General features: G+C 33.6%; 9 protein-coding genes across 9 annotated transcripts; 4 read left to right on the top strand and 5 right to left on the bottom strand.

The window, feature by feature from the left end:
• Nucleotides 1-114: 114 nt before the first annotated feature.
• On the top strand, nucleotides 115-1201 carry I206_106675 (uncharacterized protein; the record flags this gene model as incomplete). Its single annotated transcript, XM_019159129.1, has 5 exons — nucleotides 115-397; nucleotides 461-556; nucleotides 618-673; nucleotides 751-976; nucleotides 1047-1201. 5 exons carry the CDS (start codon nucleotides 115-117, stop codon nucleotides 1199-1201), a joined length of 816 nt encoding a protein of 271 aa, XP_019007801.1.
• Nucleotides 1202-1467: 266 nt separating this feature from the next.
• Nucleotides 1468-4545, bottom strand: I206_106674 (uncharacterized protein; the record flags this gene model as incomplete). Its single annotated transcript, XM_019159130.1, has 10 exons — nucleotides 1468-1512; nucleotides 1582-1686; nucleotides 1779-1944; nucleotides 2039-2481; nucleotides 2548-2754; nucleotides 2812-2920; nucleotides 2980-3050; nucleotides 3138-3388; nucleotides 3503-4271; nucleotides 4369-4545. The coding sequence occupies 10 exons, from the start codon at nucleotides 4543-4545 to the stop codon at nucleotides 1468-1470; spliced, it is 2343 nt and encodes a 780-aa protein (XP_019007802.1).
• Nucleotides 4546-4987: 442 nt separating this feature from the next.
• I206_106673 (uncharacterized protein) lies at nucleotides 4988-6505 on the top strand (the record flags this gene model as incomplete). The annotated part of the gene is made up of 10 exons (XM_019159131.1): nucleotides 4988-5047; nucleotides 5126-5154; nucleotides 5204-5220; nucleotides 5292-5350; nucleotides 5428-5461; nucleotides 5548-5592; nucleotides 5673-5688; nucleotides 5783-5837; nucleotides 5920-6100; nucleotides 6186-6505. 10 exons carry the CDS (start codon nucleotides 4988-4990, stop codon nucleotides 6503-6505), a joined length of 816 nt encoding a protein of 271 aa, XP_019007803.1.
• A 302-nt stretch (nucleotides 6506-6807) lies between these two features.
• On the bottom strand, nucleotides 6808-7984 carry I206_106672 (uncharacterized protein; the record flags this gene model as incomplete). The annotated part of the gene is made up of 6 exons (XM_019159132.1): nucleotides 6808-6880; nucleotides 6935-7022; nucleotides 7082-7282; nucleotides 7342-7649; nucleotides 7738-7847; nucleotides 7952-7984. The coding sequence occupies 6 exons, from the start codon at nucleotides 7982-7984 to the stop codon at nucleotides 6808-6810; spliced, it is 813 nt and encodes a 270-aa protein (XP_019007804.1).
• Nucleotides 7985-8474: 490 nt separating this feature from the next.
• I206_106671 (uncharacterized protein) lies at nucleotides 8475-10121 on the top strand (the record flags this gene model as incomplete). Its single annotated transcript, XM_019159133.1, has 6 exons — nucleotides 8475-8778; nucleotides 8838-8944; nucleotides 9010-9089; nucleotides 9156-9255; nucleotides 9383-9682; nucleotides 9750-10121. The coding sequence occupies 6 exons, from the start codon at nucleotides 8475-8477 to the stop codon at nucleotides 10119-10121; spliced, it is 1263 nt and encodes a 420-aa protein (XP_019007805.1).
• A 435-nt stretch (nucleotides 10122-10556) lies between these two features.
• I206_106670 (uncharacterized protein) lies at nucleotides 10557-12869 on the bottom strand (the record flags this gene model as incomplete). Its single annotated transcript, XM_019159134.1, has 6 exons — nucleotides 10557-11095; nucleotides 11169-11325; nucleotides 11380-11485; nucleotides 11544-12462; nucleotides 12518-12673; nucleotides 12737-12869. The coding sequence occupies 6 exons, from the start codon at nucleotides 12867-12869 to the stop codon at nucleotides 10557-10559; spliced, it is 2010 nt and encodes a 669-aa protein (XP_019007806.1).
• Nucleotides 12870-13619: 750 nt separating this feature from the next.
• I206_106669 (eukaryotic translation initiation factor 3 subunit E) lies at nucleotides 13620-15365 on the top strand (the record flags this gene model as incomplete). Its single annotated transcript, XM_019159135.1, has 6 exons — nucleotides 13620-13643; nucleotides 13707-13804; nucleotides 13878-14118; nucleotides 14177-14898; nucleotides 14968-15076; nucleotides 15138-15365. The coding sequence occupies 6 exons, from the start codon at nucleotides 13620-13622 to the stop codon at nucleotides 15363-15365; spliced, it is 1422 nt and encodes a 473-aa protein (XP_019007807.1).
• A 38-nt stretch (nucleotides 15366-15403) lies between these two features.
• I206_106668 (uncharacterized protein) lies at nucleotides 15404-16760 on the bottom strand (the record flags this gene model as incomplete). The annotated part of the gene is made up of 3 exons (XM_019159136.1): nucleotides 15404-15508; nucleotides 15585-15897; nucleotides 15973-16760. The coding sequence occupies 3 exons, from the start codon at nucleotides 16758-16760 to the stop codon at nucleotides 15404-15406; spliced, it is 1206 nt and encodes a 401-aa protein (XP_019007808.1).
• Nucleotides 16761-17193: 433 nt separating this feature from the next.
• I206_106667 (uncharacterized protein) lies at nucleotides 17194-18723 on the bottom strand (the record flags this gene model as incomplete). The annotated part of the gene is made up of 3 exons (XM_070203379.1): nucleotides 17194-17457; nucleotides 17522-18077; nucleotides 18248-18723. The coding sequence occupies 3 exons, from the start codon at nucleotides 18721-18723 to the stop codon at nucleotides 17194-17196; spliced, it is 1296 nt and encodes a 431-aa protein (XP_070059480.1).
• Nucleotides 18724-18782: the final 59 nt, after the last annotated feature.

Below are 18782 nucleotides of genomic sequence, written 5' to 3'. Positions count from 1 at the left end.
AATATATGTTCGGGTTCATGACGATAAAGTAATTGTTTACATGAGAGTAATTAACTTAACGATTATCTTACCTTCATAGAATATATAACATATAACAGTTAACTTCATTACAAAATGGCAACTTCATCACCAATACCACGAAGACATTCAGAAATGCCAAGTCGTCCGATGGCAACTCCACCTAGAAAAATAAGTACATATACAGATGGCGGTGGTTCTGGATCAGGATCAGGATCAGGTGAAATGAAAAGATTAGATAGTGGATTAAATAATGAACAACGTAAAGCAAGAAGAGAACAATTTAGAAATTTTTATGGAATAAAAGATGGTTCAACTCCTTCTTCACCTTCAAGTAATAATATTCGACAAGGTGAAAGAGGAAATCCAACAGATATAGGTTAGCTTTATTGATCATTACCAACATGGGAGGTCATTTAGCTAATTTCATATATATAAATAGATTCAACTTCATTTAATGCTTCTGCGTATTACGAAGAATTAATTTCGAAATCAAATTTAAAGGAATTAATGGAAACAGCTTCAAAGTTAAATGGAGGTATGTTAAGTTTTAAATAATTATTGGAAAAAATTAAATTAATCGTAATGCTTTAAAATAGATATTGGTAATTTAGAAGGATCAAGACATAGTTTAGTATATAATCATCATCATCAAGTGAGTCGAAAATTATAACATATTCAATGTATCAATTACATTTTGAGAATGCTGATAATAAAAATCGTTTTGATTAGCTATTCTCAGCTGGAGATACAATATCTAAATTAAATTCAAGAACACCTCAATTAATTTCAATAGTATCTCAATTACAAGAAAGTTTTTCAAATATTGAACAATTGATAAATTCTTTATCTCTGGATGAATCAAATATATCAATTGATGATTCAAACGATTTGGATAACAATTTAATTAAGTTGAGGAATGAGAAAGAAAAAATAAAATTAATGATCTTAGCTAAAGGTTAGTAAAATTATATGTTTTTGATTCTCTAAATCTCACGAAAAAAAAGCTAATAGGATTGATTGGGTAGAACCGATTGAGAAGATCAAGGATTATTATGAAAAGCTTAAACAGGATATTCAAGATGATGAGAAGGAGCAAGATGGGTCTGGTCCGATTTTAAAAGAGATTGAGAAGCTGTTAGAGGATAAACCGGAACAAGCGAATGATTCGACTATATCGTGATTGTCATTCACCTAACATCATTTGAAATCTAAAATGAGATTTAACACTTGAATAGAAGTTGAAGACTGGTGCCTCATTTGACACTTTACATTCATATGGGTTTTGTAGGTGTATAGAACTGTTGTATAATATGATCCGTATATAACGATATTGACGAAATTGATGATTATATGAAATACTATGCAATGCAAAATGATTGATAATTTATATATGCAATTCTTTGCCATACTTTTTCACTAATAGCCACCACTCTGTACTTAAAGGCTTTACGTATCTCTACTATAATACTCTTTTAATCGTCTCATAGCGATCTTTTAAAATCTCAATTGATTAGTATAGCTTCTAAATAATGTAATTTAAAATATCAAAACAAAACTCACTTCATAACTTTCTTTATAATCAACCAAATCATCTTCTTTTATTTTTACTTTTTTAATTGATTTTAAATGTCCAGCATTATTCATCATACTTTTAAAATGTAATGCCTATACAGAGATAAAAAATAATAAATTATCTTTACAATCCTTTTTTTTTTTTCCTTATTTAAAAAAAGATAGGATATGTTATTTAAACTTACCTCTTGTTTTTCAACAATTGTCCATGCTGTACCTATTCTACCAGCTCTAGCTGTTCTTCCTACTCTATGTACATATTTTCTAATATCAATTGGAATATCATAAGAAATTACATTTGAAACACAAGGTAAATCAATTCCTCTTGAGATTAAATCAGAACAAACCAAACTAAAAATAAAGAATCAAAATCAATTGACTCAAAAGTTTTTTGCGCCCTTTGTAAAGTCGAGTTCAAAAAGGAAAAATTCAAATCAAAACTTACATATTAATTTTACCATTTATAAAATCATTCAAAATTAATTTCCTTTCATTTAATTTTAATTCACTATTATAAACTTTTATATTTAATCTTTTTGATAAAGAATTAATAATAAAAGCATCTTTAAAAAATTCTAATAATTTAATTAATCTTTCAGAATTTTCAATTGATTTTGTAAAAATTAAACAATTTTCTTTTTCATTATTAAAATTAATATAAAAATATAATAAATGAATTAAATTTAATAATTTTAAATTTGAAGGTAGAATTATCATTTTTTCAATTAATGTTAAAGGGAATGAAAATTTTTCTCCAATATTTTCAATTAAATTATTTTTAGAATCAGTAAAAGATTGAATTATAAAATATTTTGGTAAATTTAAATTTAATGTTGCAACTTTTTGTGGATCTCTAGTTAAAGTTGCTGAAAATAATAATTTTTGACACTATAAAATAAAAAAATGAAAATTAATTAGCTTCAATTTAATTTACCCCCCCCAAAAAAAACCCACAACAATAGGTATTGGTTCTTGCCATTCTTCATTTCTTTCTATCAAACCTAATCCTTCTTGCCATGCAGGAGCAACTTTATCCCAAGGTTGATATTTGAAATCTTTAGATAATTGTCTAGGTGGATCAGGTGGATTTATAAAAGATAAAACAGATGATAACCAATTTTGAAATGATTGATTAAGTAATCGATCAGCTTCGTCAATAATCTAAAAATATCTATGTTATTAATAACTTAATTATCATATGAGAATAATTAGACATACCAAAAATCGTAAATGCTGTAAAGTGAAATTTGGCGTTGACGTTAAATGATCCATTAATCTACCTGGAGTAGCGATCAGAATATCCAATTTTGATGATCCACCGAGTAATCTAAAATTATCAGGACCAAATTAGCTTGAATATTCCCGTTACTATAAATGCTAGCTTACGGAGTTTCCATATCAGCTATCAACTGAGCTTGTTCCTGTGCGAATGAATTTTGTCCAGTGACCGAACCAATCTATCACATCATTTCAATCAGCAATGTGTTTATCTATCATTTTCCAGGTATGCACGGAATGAGCCTTGAAAGTGAATCTCGACTCACAGTCAAACCCGTTCCTCTAGATAACATCTCAAGTGTATCTCTCACTTGTGTTACCAATTCTCTAGTGGGTAATACGATTAAAGCTCGTAATTTCGTCGTTATTCGTTTTGACAAAATTTCAATTATAGGTATAGCGTATGCTAATGTTTTACCAGATCCAGTTGGTGCCGATATTAAGTAATCATTCAATATATCATATTGCAATGGTAAAAGACGAAGCGAAAGCAATTCAGGTAAAATAGCAGCTTGTACTAATCGGGGGATGCAAAAGTCAGCGCATCGTGTTCCCAAGGTAATATCAATGCCGAGTTGCCTAAAATGATTGATACAAATACACATTCATTCCGGATTGTAAAACAACTCACCAGCAAAGAAATCATTTATACCATTTTCTTTCAATTTCCCTTTCATCCTCTCACTCAATCCTTTTGTTTCTCCTGAAACGTTATTTTCTTCATCAACATGTTTATCATTCAATATAGTTCTTGTAGGTAATACTTTAAAATCATTTAATTCAATTCTTAAAGATTGATCAATGAATTCAGCATTTTCTAATCCTGATGGTAAACCTTGTTTTGCTAAAATTTCAGGTGCAGGAGCAGGTGCTGATCTAGGTAAAGGAAAAGCTTCAAGTGGTGGAGGTGAATCTTCTTTATTCAGTTCTTCAATTTCGTTGACATTGACATCTTCGATTTGATCTTGATCTTGATCCATTATCGAATCTTCATTATTTTCCTCTTCTACCTGATTTTCCTGATTTTGATTTTGATCTTGATTTTGATTTTGATTTTCTCTCTCTATTCTTCTCTTTTCTTTCCTTTCTCTCTTTTCTCTCTTTTCTCTTTTCTCTTTACGTTTTCTTTCTTTCTCATTCTCCTCATCTAACTTTGTTTCATCCTTTTCTAGAGATTCATCATCTTCATCTTCATCTTCATCATCATCATCCTCATCATCATTCTCTTTTTTACCATTCGTATCATCTAAAGATTTATTATTCGAACGCTTTAAAGCTTCTAATACTGGATCAGATTTCCATTCTTTTTTATTAATTTTAGGTGCTGCTGCTTTTTTAGCTTTTTCTAATTTTCTACGTTTTTTTAATTTCTTTTTTTCTCTATTCTTTTGAGCTTCACTCTAAAAAAATTAATATATATATAATTTATTAGCATGCTCAAAAATATAAAAATTAGTGATTTATTTGAAATATTGTTTAAAGAAAAGATGATCTTACCTTATTTTTAGGTTTCTTAATTTCATTACTTTCTATAGGTAAATTATTTAAAGCTAATCTATCAGGATGTATTGATGGACCTGCACTCGCACTAATTGAAATATTTGTGTTGGAATTGAAATGAGAAGGTCCAGCTTCAGGTTGATTTTCATCAAATGTCAAATGATTTGAAAACATCCTGATGATTGATACCTCTTTTCACTATTTAAAATATTTACTGTATAAAATATCTCAAAATATATTTAAATTTCAATATCAATAATATTCTTCATATGACACTTGAAAACATTCAAAATATCAGAATTAATCGAGAGAATGAATTAAACAACCGTGGTAAAATTATTTTTGAATAGCCTGTCAGGCACGTAATCAATTAACCGGTGATGACCGAATATTAAAGATGATAGCATGAACATGAACATGAGACTGTTTGTTGACAAGATAATCACAAAATACAAACAGGTGAGATCACTAAAATAGATAAAATATCTAATCAATACGTTCACAAGAAGCAAAGGAATAACATCGACAGAAATCTGTGCGAATATACAGCACGAATTTTATCCATTTCGTTCCATTCTGATTAATTTCAAATCTCGATTGATATTCAACAATCACCATGCCTTGGCTAATGAAAGCTGAACCTGATTCAAGGATAATCAAAGGTAAAGATGTCAAAGTTAGTTTATAGCATTTATTGATCCTCGGTATGAATGGGAAATCAGTCAAAAGTAGCTTAGCTGATCATGTTTAACAGTTCTCTGTAGATGATTTTGAAAAATTAGGGTAAGTAATTTATATTTTCAATAATGATGTCAAATTAATTCCATAATAGTGTATCACCATGGGACGGTAAGTTTCTATCATTCGACGAAAAGATGATTCACTCTTTCGATTTGATTTATTATTCTACCTTTTGGTAGGTGTACGTAATCATGAAGCTAAGAAAATAATGAAAGAACGTATGAAATTGGGAGATAAAGTTAGTTAATATGATTATCAATTAATTGTTTAATTAAAAACGTACAATTTCTTAAATGAGATTGTTTGTTTGCATAGGTTTTATTTTATCATAGTAATTGTAAAACACCTGGTAAGCTTTTCTTTTTCGGATGAAAATCACATCGAATTATTATCGAATTATTGTTTTTTTACTGATTCATCATGTAAACTTAAAAGGTGTATATGCTATTGCAGAAATAGTAAAAGAAGGTTATCCAGATTGTAAGATTTTTTTTTCCTAAATACTCAAATAAAATCCAAGAAATGTAAAGCTGATAAAATAAATATTTAATAAATAATAGATACAGCTTGGGATTCGTATGTTCATTTAAAATTTTAATTCTAAATTTCTAAATATAATAGATTAATTTTGAAAAAAAAAATATATATATATATATAATTTTTCCAAAAGTGATCATCCATATTTCGATATTAAAACTAATAAAGAAAATCCAACTTGGTTTATGGTAGATATCAATCAACGGTTTTTAAAAAGTTATTATATAAACTAATTTTTTATTTTAAAAAAAAAACTTTTTTAAAAAAAAGGTAAATGTAAAATTTATTGAACGTTTAAAATATCCACCAACATTATTATTAATAAAGACATTATCTTCATTATCATCATTATCATCATCATCATCATCTTTGCCTATTGAAATTGATTATATAAGTAAAAAAGAATTAGAATCTTTAAAATCTATGCAATTAGTTAATAGAGGTAGATTAAGTATGTTTTTAACTTTTTTTTTTTTTCTTTTCGGTTTATTAGAATTTTAAATAATTTACGCTGAATTAATTTTTAAAAATGTTAGGTGTTCAACCTGTTGAACAAATTGCATTTGATACTATAATTAAACTTGGTACAAAAGGTGGATGGGATGGATTGATAGATATTAAAGGAAAAGGTAAATCTAAATTGAATTCAATAACGAATTCGCCTCAAAAGAAGAAACGTGATTTATCGATTGAAATTGATGGACAGAATCAAGTAAAGGAAGTCATCTCGAAGAAGAAGCCAACAAGTAATGATAAGAAAACCAAAACTGAAATTGAAATTAGTAAAACCAATAAGAACAATAAGGCCATACCGTCAGAAGGTATACGAAGGAGCAAGAGGATAAAAGTGGACTGATCATTCCTTTCCGATTTTATTCAAATGTGTATGACTGTTTTCAAGATGTATTGTATTGTGCTAAGCAAAATATAGACAAGCACATTATTTCATGATTCATCAAATATACTCAAGCTCAAAATCATATTTGTTTTTCCCGAAGCCGTTCTCCTTTCGATTTTCCAACCACCTTACACATCGTGCCATACCCATACGTGCTTTTACTGACAATCTTCCCTATTCCATCCTGCTTATTCACTTCTCCTCCTTCGATTATGTACACGTTCTCATTAGGTTGCTCAATTTGAGACCGGGTCTGCTGTTTAAGAGGATCCAGAGACAAGAGGAGCTCTCTCTTCATCGTGCAACAAAGTACCCGATCCTCTTACAGTGGCACTGTTCGCAAGTTTCGTTAGCTCAGCTTTGAATACAATTGTACAGTCTGCTCACATGAGAGACTTGACGATAGCCAAGAGAGATAAGAGGAAGAAGGCGAAAGCAGACCAGTGGATGAACTTGGAGCTTGTTTGGTGGATGACTAAGAATTAGACTTTGTCAGTTGTGGACTCCTGATCTGAGGGGACATTTCCAACTCACAGATAGCAAACAAGGCCCAAGTGATGGCGGCGGCACCAGCAGCATCACCTTCCTTGGAGGCGAAAGCGTAGGCAGCAGCAGTGGTTTCAAGGAAAACGAAAGCGAGGAAGACGAAGATCTTAGTCCAAATTCCAGCTTTGTGAGTATGAGCGTTAACTCCGAAAGCCTCAAAGAGGGAAAGTACAACCAATACGATGGTCCCTGCAAATCATTTCAGTGATCAGTCCTCATCACACAGGCCCTGGCAAACTTTAACTTACATCCGTGATATAATGAGAAAGGTAAATGAACAAAAGCTTCTTCGCCTAAACCTTCTTTATCGGAATGATCCCTCTTTACAACATAGTAAATTTGAGAAACAGTTGCAGATACCAAAAGTGATAAAACAAAGGCAAGGATATACCAATGTCTTGACCAGAAGAAAACGTAAATAGAGTTGAAAATACCGAGTAAAGCGAATCTCCAAGAGATGGAATCTACGATAATTGATTTTCCTCTAGCTGTGAATTGGAAGATAATAGTTCCGAGGAGTAAAAGGTGAATAAGTGACCACACATAGAAAGCGTAGCTAAATGTGTGTTACGGATAGCCGTGAGTATTTTGCATAAGACTACTGCAGTAACAAAGGATATAATACCCTTGAAGAATGAACTTACTATGAAGGAGTGATGTATGTGACTTTACTCGATCCATACATGTCTTCGGGTCCAGCTACACTGTAGACATTAGAACCGAGTGATACGGCATAGACAACAATGTTGACTAGCTGTTGTTCAACGCATTCGTCAGCGAAGGATTTGGTGGCAAAGGGTTGTTAGACTTCGATAGAGCCTATAGACGGGATATAGTGAATTAGAAGTAATTACTCACCTTGATGAGGAGACCGTCAGTGATGCTTGACATGTTGGCTATGTATACTCTGATATGATGAGAGTAAAGTTGGATTTTCGAATGAAAAGAAAAGAGAGAAATCAAATTGATAAACGTTTATGCCTCCTGTCGTTGAGAAGGTAGTGGTCGTATGACTTTTTACATTACTTACTTTGTTGATTGACTTTTTTAAGGGGATATGATTGGGGAATTGCGTCATTCCATGTGTACATGTTTATTGAATTTTAATTTCCCTTTGTTCCTAGTTTGGATAATTACGTAAATGAATGAGTAAATATTCGGAGTGGAGGTTGATCACTTTGGTTTGTGCTTCTTGGCGGCGTGTAAAGGAAGATGTAATCAAGTTGAATGATACATTATCCATAGTAAAACATACAAGTATATATTCATACAGTGATTCAGCTCATAGATTAATCATTCATATCTACCTGTATCTTGTGTCATGCTTTGGTTTCATTTTTTTGCCCTCGCAATCTTCTCCACGGATACTGTCGCTCAAGGAATGTCATCGATAACCGCCACGAAAACGTTGAATGATATTCTACCTCTTCCAACAACATTTCATCGGCGGCAAGATGATAATCAACCAATATCAGAATCTTCAGATGAGCCTACACCGACCGAAGACGAAGTTGAGACTATAACAGTTACAATAACCCCAATTACAACTGTATATCCAGATGAACAACCTACAGAGACAGAAACGATCACAAAAAGCTATAAGCTTACTCCAGCTAATACTCCAATGCCTTTAGCAGATAAAATGGGTATGATAATGCCTAATCCTTGGTCTCATTTATATACCGGTAAGTTATTGAGCTGTCACCATTCCGAGGACGGAAAATATAGCTCAAACTCTTCTTAGGATTGAATTATAGTTTCGGTTTTGTTGATCCTGTTCCTAGACCTGCTCCTACTGCTGGAGGCTGGCTAAGAGTAGTTCAACCATTATTAGTGTTTCCAAATTATACAGTAAGCTTTCGAATTCCCAATCTCATGAGTGAATATGCAGCTTATGGAAAGCATGTCATGATCAGGTGGCGGTTTTCCCGAACGTCGGTACGCAAGATCCAACTTCAGTACAAGCTGTTCCAGTCGGCAGTGATGGACTATGCGGGTGAGTCAATACGCTTAGCCAGTCAAGCTTTTGGACGTAGTTTAGCTTACGATGAGTTGATTCAAGTGCCACAGCAGAGAACTACGCGGTTGCCTGGCCTTTCATATTCTTGGAACATGGTTGGTACATGTTTGTAGTCAATCAGACATACATGCAGGTCAATGTGGTGAGTATGGTCTTGTATCCCGGTCCTCCTTAAATCTTCTTATCACCTTCTAAAAATCCTTTCTCATTCTACGTTGGGTCATTAAGCCAGACTACATGTCCGTTCGAAGAGCTGATTGAGTTCTTAGACTTCCAACAACCAATGTGCCTTCCCAATCTTACAGCAAGAATCTTTCTTTTCAACACAAACTTTTTCCATCGGTCCAGCTCCCACTTACTCTCCAGGGCCTAAATCACCTTCCTCAGCATACACAGTCTTTGCGGAAGTATCAACACATACGCCAAGCGATTTACCGATTGATCCACATAGCGCCTCAAAAGGAGAAAAATTAGCAATTGCTTTAGGTGTAACAGGTGCAATATTAGGTATAGCAATTATAATAGCTGTAATGTGGTTTATACGGAAAAAAAGAATAATGGAACGTGAAGTAAGCTCTTCCAACCTGATGCTATACTTGTTGAATAGAAACGTAGAAGAGCTGACCATTCGAGCAGGCATTAGCTTTTTCCAGATTATCACAAAAAGATCAAGAGGCATTCTTACGTGAAAATCCTGATTCTTTCTTGAATCCAAATCATCCTAGATATACAGCTAAAACAACATATACGAATCAAACTGGGCCACCTGCTCCCCCAGGAACAATGGCTTATGCTATTTGGTGGTCTCAGCAAATGTGGAATAATCAATTTAATCAAAATCCACATAATTGGGGTCAACAATATACACCTGCTCCGCAGATGGGTCAGATGGCTCCTATAAATCAGAGTTGGAATGGTGGACAAAGCATGTATAATCCTGTGAATCAGTCTTTCATGGGGAGAGGCGGGTATGGCGAAAATAGAGCGATTTATCAATATGAACGATAACATTTAGAATCAATTGTGTCAAAATTCATATCTCGCAGTTTCGTTTTTGGTATCATTTTGAGCTTGATACATTGTTTATATTGTTGTCCTTGGCATAGTATCTCATAAATGCACCATTTATCGCCTGAGAATGTTTGTTGTTTTTGAAATGAAAGGGGTGCTTGGATGCGCAATCTATTCATCGAATCCATTAATCTCACATAGGGTAATTCTGCTCCCGTTAACTTTTTGCATTATAAGAGATATTCTTTTAGTGAAATATCATCTACTTATTATATCTATCTCCGTTTATTTGTTTATTTATATATATTCTACTAATTCTAATGGCGTAAGCCTTTTATTTCTTATCATTATAATCTTATATAAATCCCCCCTTTTCGCTTAAATTCCAATTAATCCAAATTTTATGAATTTCTTAATTTTTTGAAAATTTTCTTATTTTTTATAATAAGAAGTTACATTTGAATTTTTACCAAGATCTAAAGCTTGAGCAATTTTAAAAGCTAAATCAGGTGAATTTAAAATACCTCTAAATAATTCATGTCCAGGTCCAAATGAATAAATTGGTACATCAACTAAAGAATGTACACCTTGACCATCATTTATACCTAAATTACCTGTCATTTCAAATCCTCTTTGATTGTCTTCTGGATTAAAGAAATAACCACTATCACTTGAATTTTTTTGATTTTTTGTTGCTGGTAAACGTTCATGATCTTTGTTAACTTCAAAATCATCTCTATGATTTGGAAATGCTGACATTCCATGTGCAATTGTATATCTTGGATCCCATGTTATTGGGAAACCTTCACCTTGTTCAGATTTAAATATAGTTTGATTTGTAGGTAAAACATTTTGAGGTACTTGATATGCAGATAATCCTGAATTTTGATATGTTCCAATTGCATTTCTTTTTGTTCTATCTGTTTTTTGTTCTTTTAAATATTTTGTATCAGCAGAACCAAATACGTCAACTAATAAATCATTTCATTAGTACTGTACATTGACTGCCCTTGAAAAGTTTATCTTATTTTGAACAGCACTCACATCCATGTCCGTGATCTGCAGTTACAACTATAAGAGTATCTTCAAGTTCACCAATTTCTTCTAAATGTTTGAGAGTAGCTCGAACAGTATCGTCAAGTTCTAAAACTTCACCAAGAGCTCGATCAATATCAAGAACGTGCATTTCTTTGTCGATAAGCTATATTCAAATTTTAGCGTAGTGAATGAAAGTTTATTATAATACGCAACTCACAGCAGCTTCTGACATGAGCATAAATCCTGTATTTCTCTCCTTAGCTCTAGTATGGAGGATATCGATAGCCTTAAGTGTCATGTCCTTAAGACCAGGTTGATCCCGACTACAAGATATCATTAGTAAACAAAGACAATTTGAGTCACGTATATCATCTAACTCACGCTCCTCGTTTACCTTGAGGGGTAACAGCGAGATCCAAAGCATCTGTATAAACATTTTGATCTAACCATGTACTAATATTACCTTGGGTAAAAATAGCAAGAGCTCTTTGAGAATTATCAAAAGCTTCAAGTTCAGTTTTTGTATATCCAACTTGATATCCATAAGAAGACCATCTTTCAAATTGAGAAACATTTCCATTTGCATTTGAAGGTAAGAAATTTTCAGCACCACCACCAAATAATAAATCAACACCTTGCCAAGGGTACCAAGAATAATTTCCAGAAACACCATTTAAATATTGTTCAATAATTGTATTATATTGTGATCTTTGACTTGTATGTGTACAAACTGCTGCAGGAGTTGCATCTGCAATATATGCTTTTGAAACTATTCCAATTTGACCACCTTCAATTCTTCTAAACATTTCAAAAATAGTTTCAACTTTTGGATCACCAAATGGTTTTCCAGTTGAATCTGTATATGCATTTAATCCATTTACTGTCATTTTTTTTCCAGAAAATAATGCAGATGCAGAATTTGCTGAATCAGTTATAAATGAATCTAAAGAATGTGTCATTTGTGATCCATATCCTGGTGCTTCATCTAATTTTAATTTACTTTGATATTTTCCATTAATTGTTTTATGTCCTAATAATCTTGCTGCAGAAAGCATAGAACCTGCCATACCATCACCAACAAAGAAAATTACATTTTTAGCTTTTTTAGTTTCGGCTAAAGGTAAAACTGTCCAAGTAGCTTTGGTATGTTGACCATTATTATAAGATAAGACAACTTCATATGTACCAGGATTATATAATTGTAAGTTTCGATATGATTTTGCGAGAACATTAACGGGAGTAGGAGCTTTAGCATCTTCGGCGAACAAATCTTCATAGTATGTAAAATTATATTTTTCAACTAAATACATTCGGATTAGTAAATCTTGTAAGCAAAGTGGATGTAATAGACTCACCTGGAGGATCACTAAGACCAAAGAATTGAGCAGCATCTACAAGTTCACCACCTTGACCACCAATTTTCAGTGAAAAATTTGAATCAGGTGTACCATTATTGTAAGCCTCTGATCCATTTACAGGAGCTTGAACTTCGATTCGAAGATCAAAAGTTTCTGAAGCGAAGTCGAATGAAGTATTAGCGGATATTTATTTCGATATCTTATCAGATTACTTACGACCGGCAATGAAATCAGTTTGATCAGGTGGGAAGACACAACCTAGATCTGGACATGCTGCGGTTCTTCGGAATGTTTGACCAAACGCTGGTAAAGCAAGTAGAGAACCAAGCAACAGAGCTGAATAAACCATTATTGATGATGGTTAATTTTTGGTTGACAATTTGAGGACTTGATGGTTAAGAAATAGTCCACCAGCGTTAAAATTAATCATCTGCTCTATTTATATCAGAAATTATATCATGTTAGGACTCTCTGATTCAGTACTAAAGTAGCTTTAGTCGATGACAATTTCACACGTTTCTAGTCAGAAATAGTTAGTAAAGTTCTGGTTGGTTTGTTTGTGAGATGCCAAGACAATCTGTAATGATGATATCAGGGCTATAAGGGCTATCAGGAACCGGCTCAGCGTTTTTGAATCCGATAGCTTGGATAGAGGGGTACCTATGAGGCATATGGCAAAGATAAAGATGCACGAGGGATGATTGAAAGAATGACGAAGAACGTGCAATCTAATCATTTATTATTCCAGTTCACGTTCATGATCTCATTATTGTGAAGCAAGAAATCCAGGCACATCTCGTGGCGGCGATCACCGTTCGGTATGGGAAAATAAGTTAGGATTGCCACTTTCAGTTTAAAGGTCGGAAATACGGAGATATTATTTCTGACTTGCTGCATCTTTGTTCGTTATTCGCGATTTGCATCAAGGTTTTATCAACATTATATGATCAAAACCTAGTCATTCTCTTGGTAGATCATCTAATAAAAAGGTCATAGGTACCTACACATTGCCCGCCGTTGTAGACTGCCAACAGACCAACCTCGTTTCACCTTTTCCCTAAAAGTCAAAGCCTCAATTTTAGGCAGATACTACTTCAAAATGGCCGAATACGACCTCACTCAAGTATGTAGAAGTCTTTTGCTGGAACATGCATTGAGCCGGACTGACTGACATAAAACATTGCAGAAACTTATCCCTCATCTTGACCGACATCTCGCCATTCCTCTTTTGAACCACTTGACAGATGTTGCTATCTTTCCAGCTGATCAATTAGCAAAAGCTCAGTGAGTAACAAGGTCGATGAAATAGCAGGAATGTGGAATTTGAAAGAGTGGTGCTAATGTTCGATGAACATAGGTATGATCTCGTCAAAGGTACCAACATGGTCGATTACGTAGAATCATTACATGAACAATCTGGATCAGGAGAATCTAGGGATTTTGCAAAGTTGAGAGAAGAGGCTACAGCTAGATACCAGGAATTACAGGAGAAAGCACAACCAGTAATGAAGGTGATAGAAGATCCAGATGCTGTTGCTAAGTTGAGGAGTGGTGTAGACAAGGACAAGAACTTGGATCTGTTGAAATCGGAATACAACGTGAGTATTTTTAGGGTTTCCATGATGGGGAATGATTTCGCTGATATTTCCATTCAAGATCGATATCGATCAAATAAATGCATTGTATCATTTCGGTCAATATCAATATACCCTAGGTGCTTATGCTCCAGCTGCCAACTTCCTTTACCACTTCTTAATCTTCTCACCTTCCCTTGACCTCAACATCTCAGCTCATTGGGGTAAATTGTCCTCGAATATCTTAACAGGTGAATGGGATGCCGCTTTGACAGAAATTAAAGATTTGAGAGATGCTATCGACAATCCTCATGGAACTTCAATGGCTAAACCTTTAGCACAATTACAAGCTAGAACATGGTTACTTCATTGGTCATTATTTGTCTTTTTCAACTTGGGTGAAGGTCAAGGTTGTCAAGGTTTATTAGACATGTTCTTATCACCAGCTTATCTCAATACCATTCAAACTTCTTGTCCTCATCTCCTTCGATACCTCGTAGCTGCTGCCGTCATCTCGCGTAGAGCACCAAAACCTGCTGGAACTCGAGGCAACAGGGATCATGTTAAAGAATTGACAAAGATTGTACAAATGGAAGAATATCAATATTCCGATCCTATTACAGGATTTTTAAAAGATTTATTCGCCGACTTCGACCTAAATCAAGCTCAACAACGATTAACAGTCGCTGAGAGTGTAGTACGATCAGACTTCTTCCTTTCAGGTTTTGCGGATGAATTTGTAGAAAACGCTAGATGGTTGATAAGTGAGGTATTCTGCAGGATACATAGAAGGATTGATATCGGGTATGTTGTCATCTCCCTTCCCTTTAAGTTCAAACGGACAACAGAAAAGCTAACGAAATGCGTTCGTAGACAATTGTCGAAGACGCTCAATTTATCGAATGAGGAAGGTGAAAAATGGATTGTCAACTTGATCAGGGATTCTCGAATGGGTGTAGAAGCTAAGATTGATTTGAAAGAGGTGAGTTCCAAGTAATAAGTCGCACTTCCGCCCATATAGCTTACATGATTGAATTGCGTAGAACATGCTTCACATAACTCGACCACATGCTACACCTACAGCAACTCTCATTGAAACAACGCGAGGTCTCGCTTTCCGATCGCAAGCTATTCAATTTGCAATGCAAAGTACCGGTGGAGGAGGAGAACGAGCAGAACGTGGGGAAAGAGGAGAACGAGGTGGACGTGGAGGTGGTAGAGGTGGTAGACCACGAGCTGGAGCATCAGCAAGAGAAGAAGTTGCAGCTTAGATGTGTTTTTTTAAAATCCATGCATGTACATGTACATATCATTTTGGTTGATTCCAATTCCGCCGACCTGAAACTATAGCTGCTTGTTCAATTGTCCACACTACTGCTTTTATCCAATTGAAAAGTTCTCGTACAGTTTCATCCTATCGAAATAATAATCAGATTCAGCGGTTTTAGTTTTTTGACGTTCAACAAGTATATGAGAATTGATTGACTTACTAGTCTTTCAGGATCTTCTGCTAAAGGTCTTTTCGGTGGATCTTCTTCATCATCATAATCATGATCGCAAGTATGTTCATATTCATGATTATGATCATGGTCATGATGGTGATGGTGATGATGATGATGATCATGTTCATGTTCATGTTCGTGTTGATGATGATGATGATGGTCATCATCATGTTCAAATTCATGATCATGATCATCATGATCATGATCATATTCATCTATATAAGAATGACAATCACAATCACAATCTTCTTCACATTCATATTCACATTCAGAATGTTCAGAAGGTGGATAAGAATGATTTCTAAGAGAAAAAAAATATAGATAAATTAAATTTAAACATTTAAATTATCTAAAATGAATATAATTTAAAACTCACCTTCCACATGTACATTCTTCTTCAACTAATGCAACACCTTTTCCTTTTAATCTACTATGAATTTGATCAAATCCAATTTCATCATCATCACCAATATTATTATTATTATTATTATTATTATTTTCTTGTCTATTACTAATTCCATTTAAATTTTCTTTTGTTTTTATTAATCTTTTTTCATTTAATGATGATATTTCATTTTCTAATTCAAATTTATTATTATCATTATAATTATGATTATGTTGATGATAATTATTATTATTATTATTATTATTGTTATTAAAAGATTGTTCTTCTTTTTGACCTTTTAATTCTTGTTGCATTCTTAATAATTTTGCTTTTTCTCTATCTAAAGTTAATTTTGCTTCAAATAATGCAGCTAAACTAGCAGGTAAATCAATTGGTAAATTCATATTTAAATTTGTTGTTGTTGTTGTTGTTGTTGTTGTTGTAGTAGAAATATCATTATTATTATTATTATTTGAAATTATTGGTAAATTTGAAGGATTTGTTAAAAAATTAGCTTCACCAATTCCAGCTGCTGCACCAGTTAAAGCAGTTAATTGAGATTGTGTTAATTTTGGTATATTATCTAATCTACCTAATGCATTTGTTGACCAATTTGTTAAAGCATTTGAAAAATCATCTTTTAAATTTAAATTAATTTGTTCATTTATATTATTATTATTATTAATAATATTATTATTCGTATTTGTAGGTATAGTTATATTATTTGATTTTGGTTTTGGAGGTGGTCTTTTATTTGTACGTGGTTTAGATCGACCCATAATTTTTAAAGTAAAACTATAGTTATAAGATACAAGAAGCTCAATTAGAAATTCAATACGATTGAAGAATGTTCGTTTTTTTTGGTGGGAATTTGTACTTCTAAAGCATTAAAAAAGCGAATGAATCCAAGTTCAGTTTAAACCAGATGAGTTTGATTCTTAAAATATAACGGATCCTAATTGAATATTACAAAACTTTTGTAATTTGCCTATCGTCATATCCCGATTATTTGTATTTGTAATAATATCTCTAATTACTGTGTTTCACCGATCGGTTTCTGCCTTTATGGCATTTTGGCATTTTAAAGAAACGCTTGATTATTTGAGTTGAATAACAGTCACCAATTTTGAATCAAATGGAATACCTATGAGAAGTGGTGAATGCATGCAGTGGGTATAGTACAACGGATATGTCAAATGTAAGGATGAAAATTTATCTACGTAAATGTCGAAGCATGCGACTTGGTTTCCTTAGTGATCCGCCTAAAGCCATGATACAAGTAAGTAGTACTACACTGCCTGCTTGATGCATTGCTGCTAATGGTACGGGTACGAGGTAAAGAAGAGTTGTGATACCAAGAGTTACTTGAGTGATAGCAGCGGCAGCAGTAAGACCGGCCAAACGACGTGAAGTAGCGAAAGGTACTTTTCTAGCAATGAATGGTAAAGAAACTACCAAACTGAATGTCGTATAAGCCTAAAAAAACAAAATTGCAAGATTAGCAATTTGTCTCCAACGCATGATAAGGAATTAAACTTACAAGCATTCGATGATCGAATTGAGCTGTGACTGGATTTTCGGTAATATTTCTCCAAATTGATTTAGTACCTCCTCTTGTATAATGTTCATCCATTAATTCATTTGAAGGAGGAATAAAACCATCACCCATTGTAGGCCATTCATTATAAACCAATCCAGCATCTAAACCAGCAACAAATGCACCAGTTACAGCAGTTAAGAAAACCATCATACCTGCACCATGTACCATTCCTCTTAAACGTTTGACGGAAGGTAAAGTTAATTGAGAAAGGATATTAGGATTCTTGAGTAATTTCATATCTCTTTGAATACCAATAGCTGTTGATAACATACCAAGGTAAAGTAAAAAAGCAGCTGATAAATGAGTAGCAAGTCGATATTGAGATACACGTGGAACAGAATTATTATCAATAATTTCTTGTTCTAATCCTGATTTTACCATCCACCATCCTAAAAAACCTTGAAATCCAATACCTAATCCGATCAATGCGAGCTTGATAGGAATAGGTTTAGGTAATTTATATCGAATAGTATAGTAAGCAGCGGGAATAATGAATCTACTTTATCAGCGAGTGTTTAAACGATATTGAACTTACAATAAACCGAGAGCTCTACCAGCTATACGATGTCCCCATTCCATGTAAAAGATTTTCTTGAATTCGTGCATATCCATTTTCGAGTTCATCCTAATTTCATTAACTTTATTCCTTTATTATTCAAGACTTACATTATACCCTCTGGAGAAATACGGTATTTCTCCCATTCAGCTTCCCATTCTTCAGCAGTAATTGGAGGTATGATACCTTTGAATGGCTTCCATTCTACTATACTCAGACCTGATTCTGTTAAACGAGTTACACCACCAATCACGATAATACCAAAGACTAGTGCTGAACAACCATATAACCAGTAAGGTAAAGATCGAGGGATTTCAGGTATAGCAGGAGTGGTAGTGAGAGTACGAGGAAATGTGAAAGTATGAGAAGGGAAAAAGAATGTGGATTTTGAAGATGGTGTGAAGTATGGTAGGTTGAAAGGTTGCGGTCTAATTGTTGCTGATCGAAGTGACTTTATTGAAGTTGATGAAAAAGCTCGAAGAGTGGAGGTCGAGGCGATGGTAGGGGTGGACGATCGGGAGGCGATTGGTGATACCTGAGAGCGTATCGAGTTCCATAGACCCCTTGATAGACCAGCCGAAGCCATTTTGGAGGATGAGGGGGGAGATGTATACGATCCGAACGAAGATGAAAACACTATAACAG

The sequence above is a fragment of the Kwoniella pini genome, chromosome 9, assembly GCF_000512605.2.
Source record: "Kwoniella pini CBS 10737 chromosome 9, complete sequence".
NCBI classification, from domain to species: Eukaryota; Fungi; Basidiomycota; class Tremellomycetes; order Tremellales; family Cryptococcaceae; genus Kwoniella; species Kwoniella pini.
The sequence above is the reverse complement of the archived record's forward strand: the minus strand, read 5'-3'. Positions and strand labels throughout refer to the sequence as shown.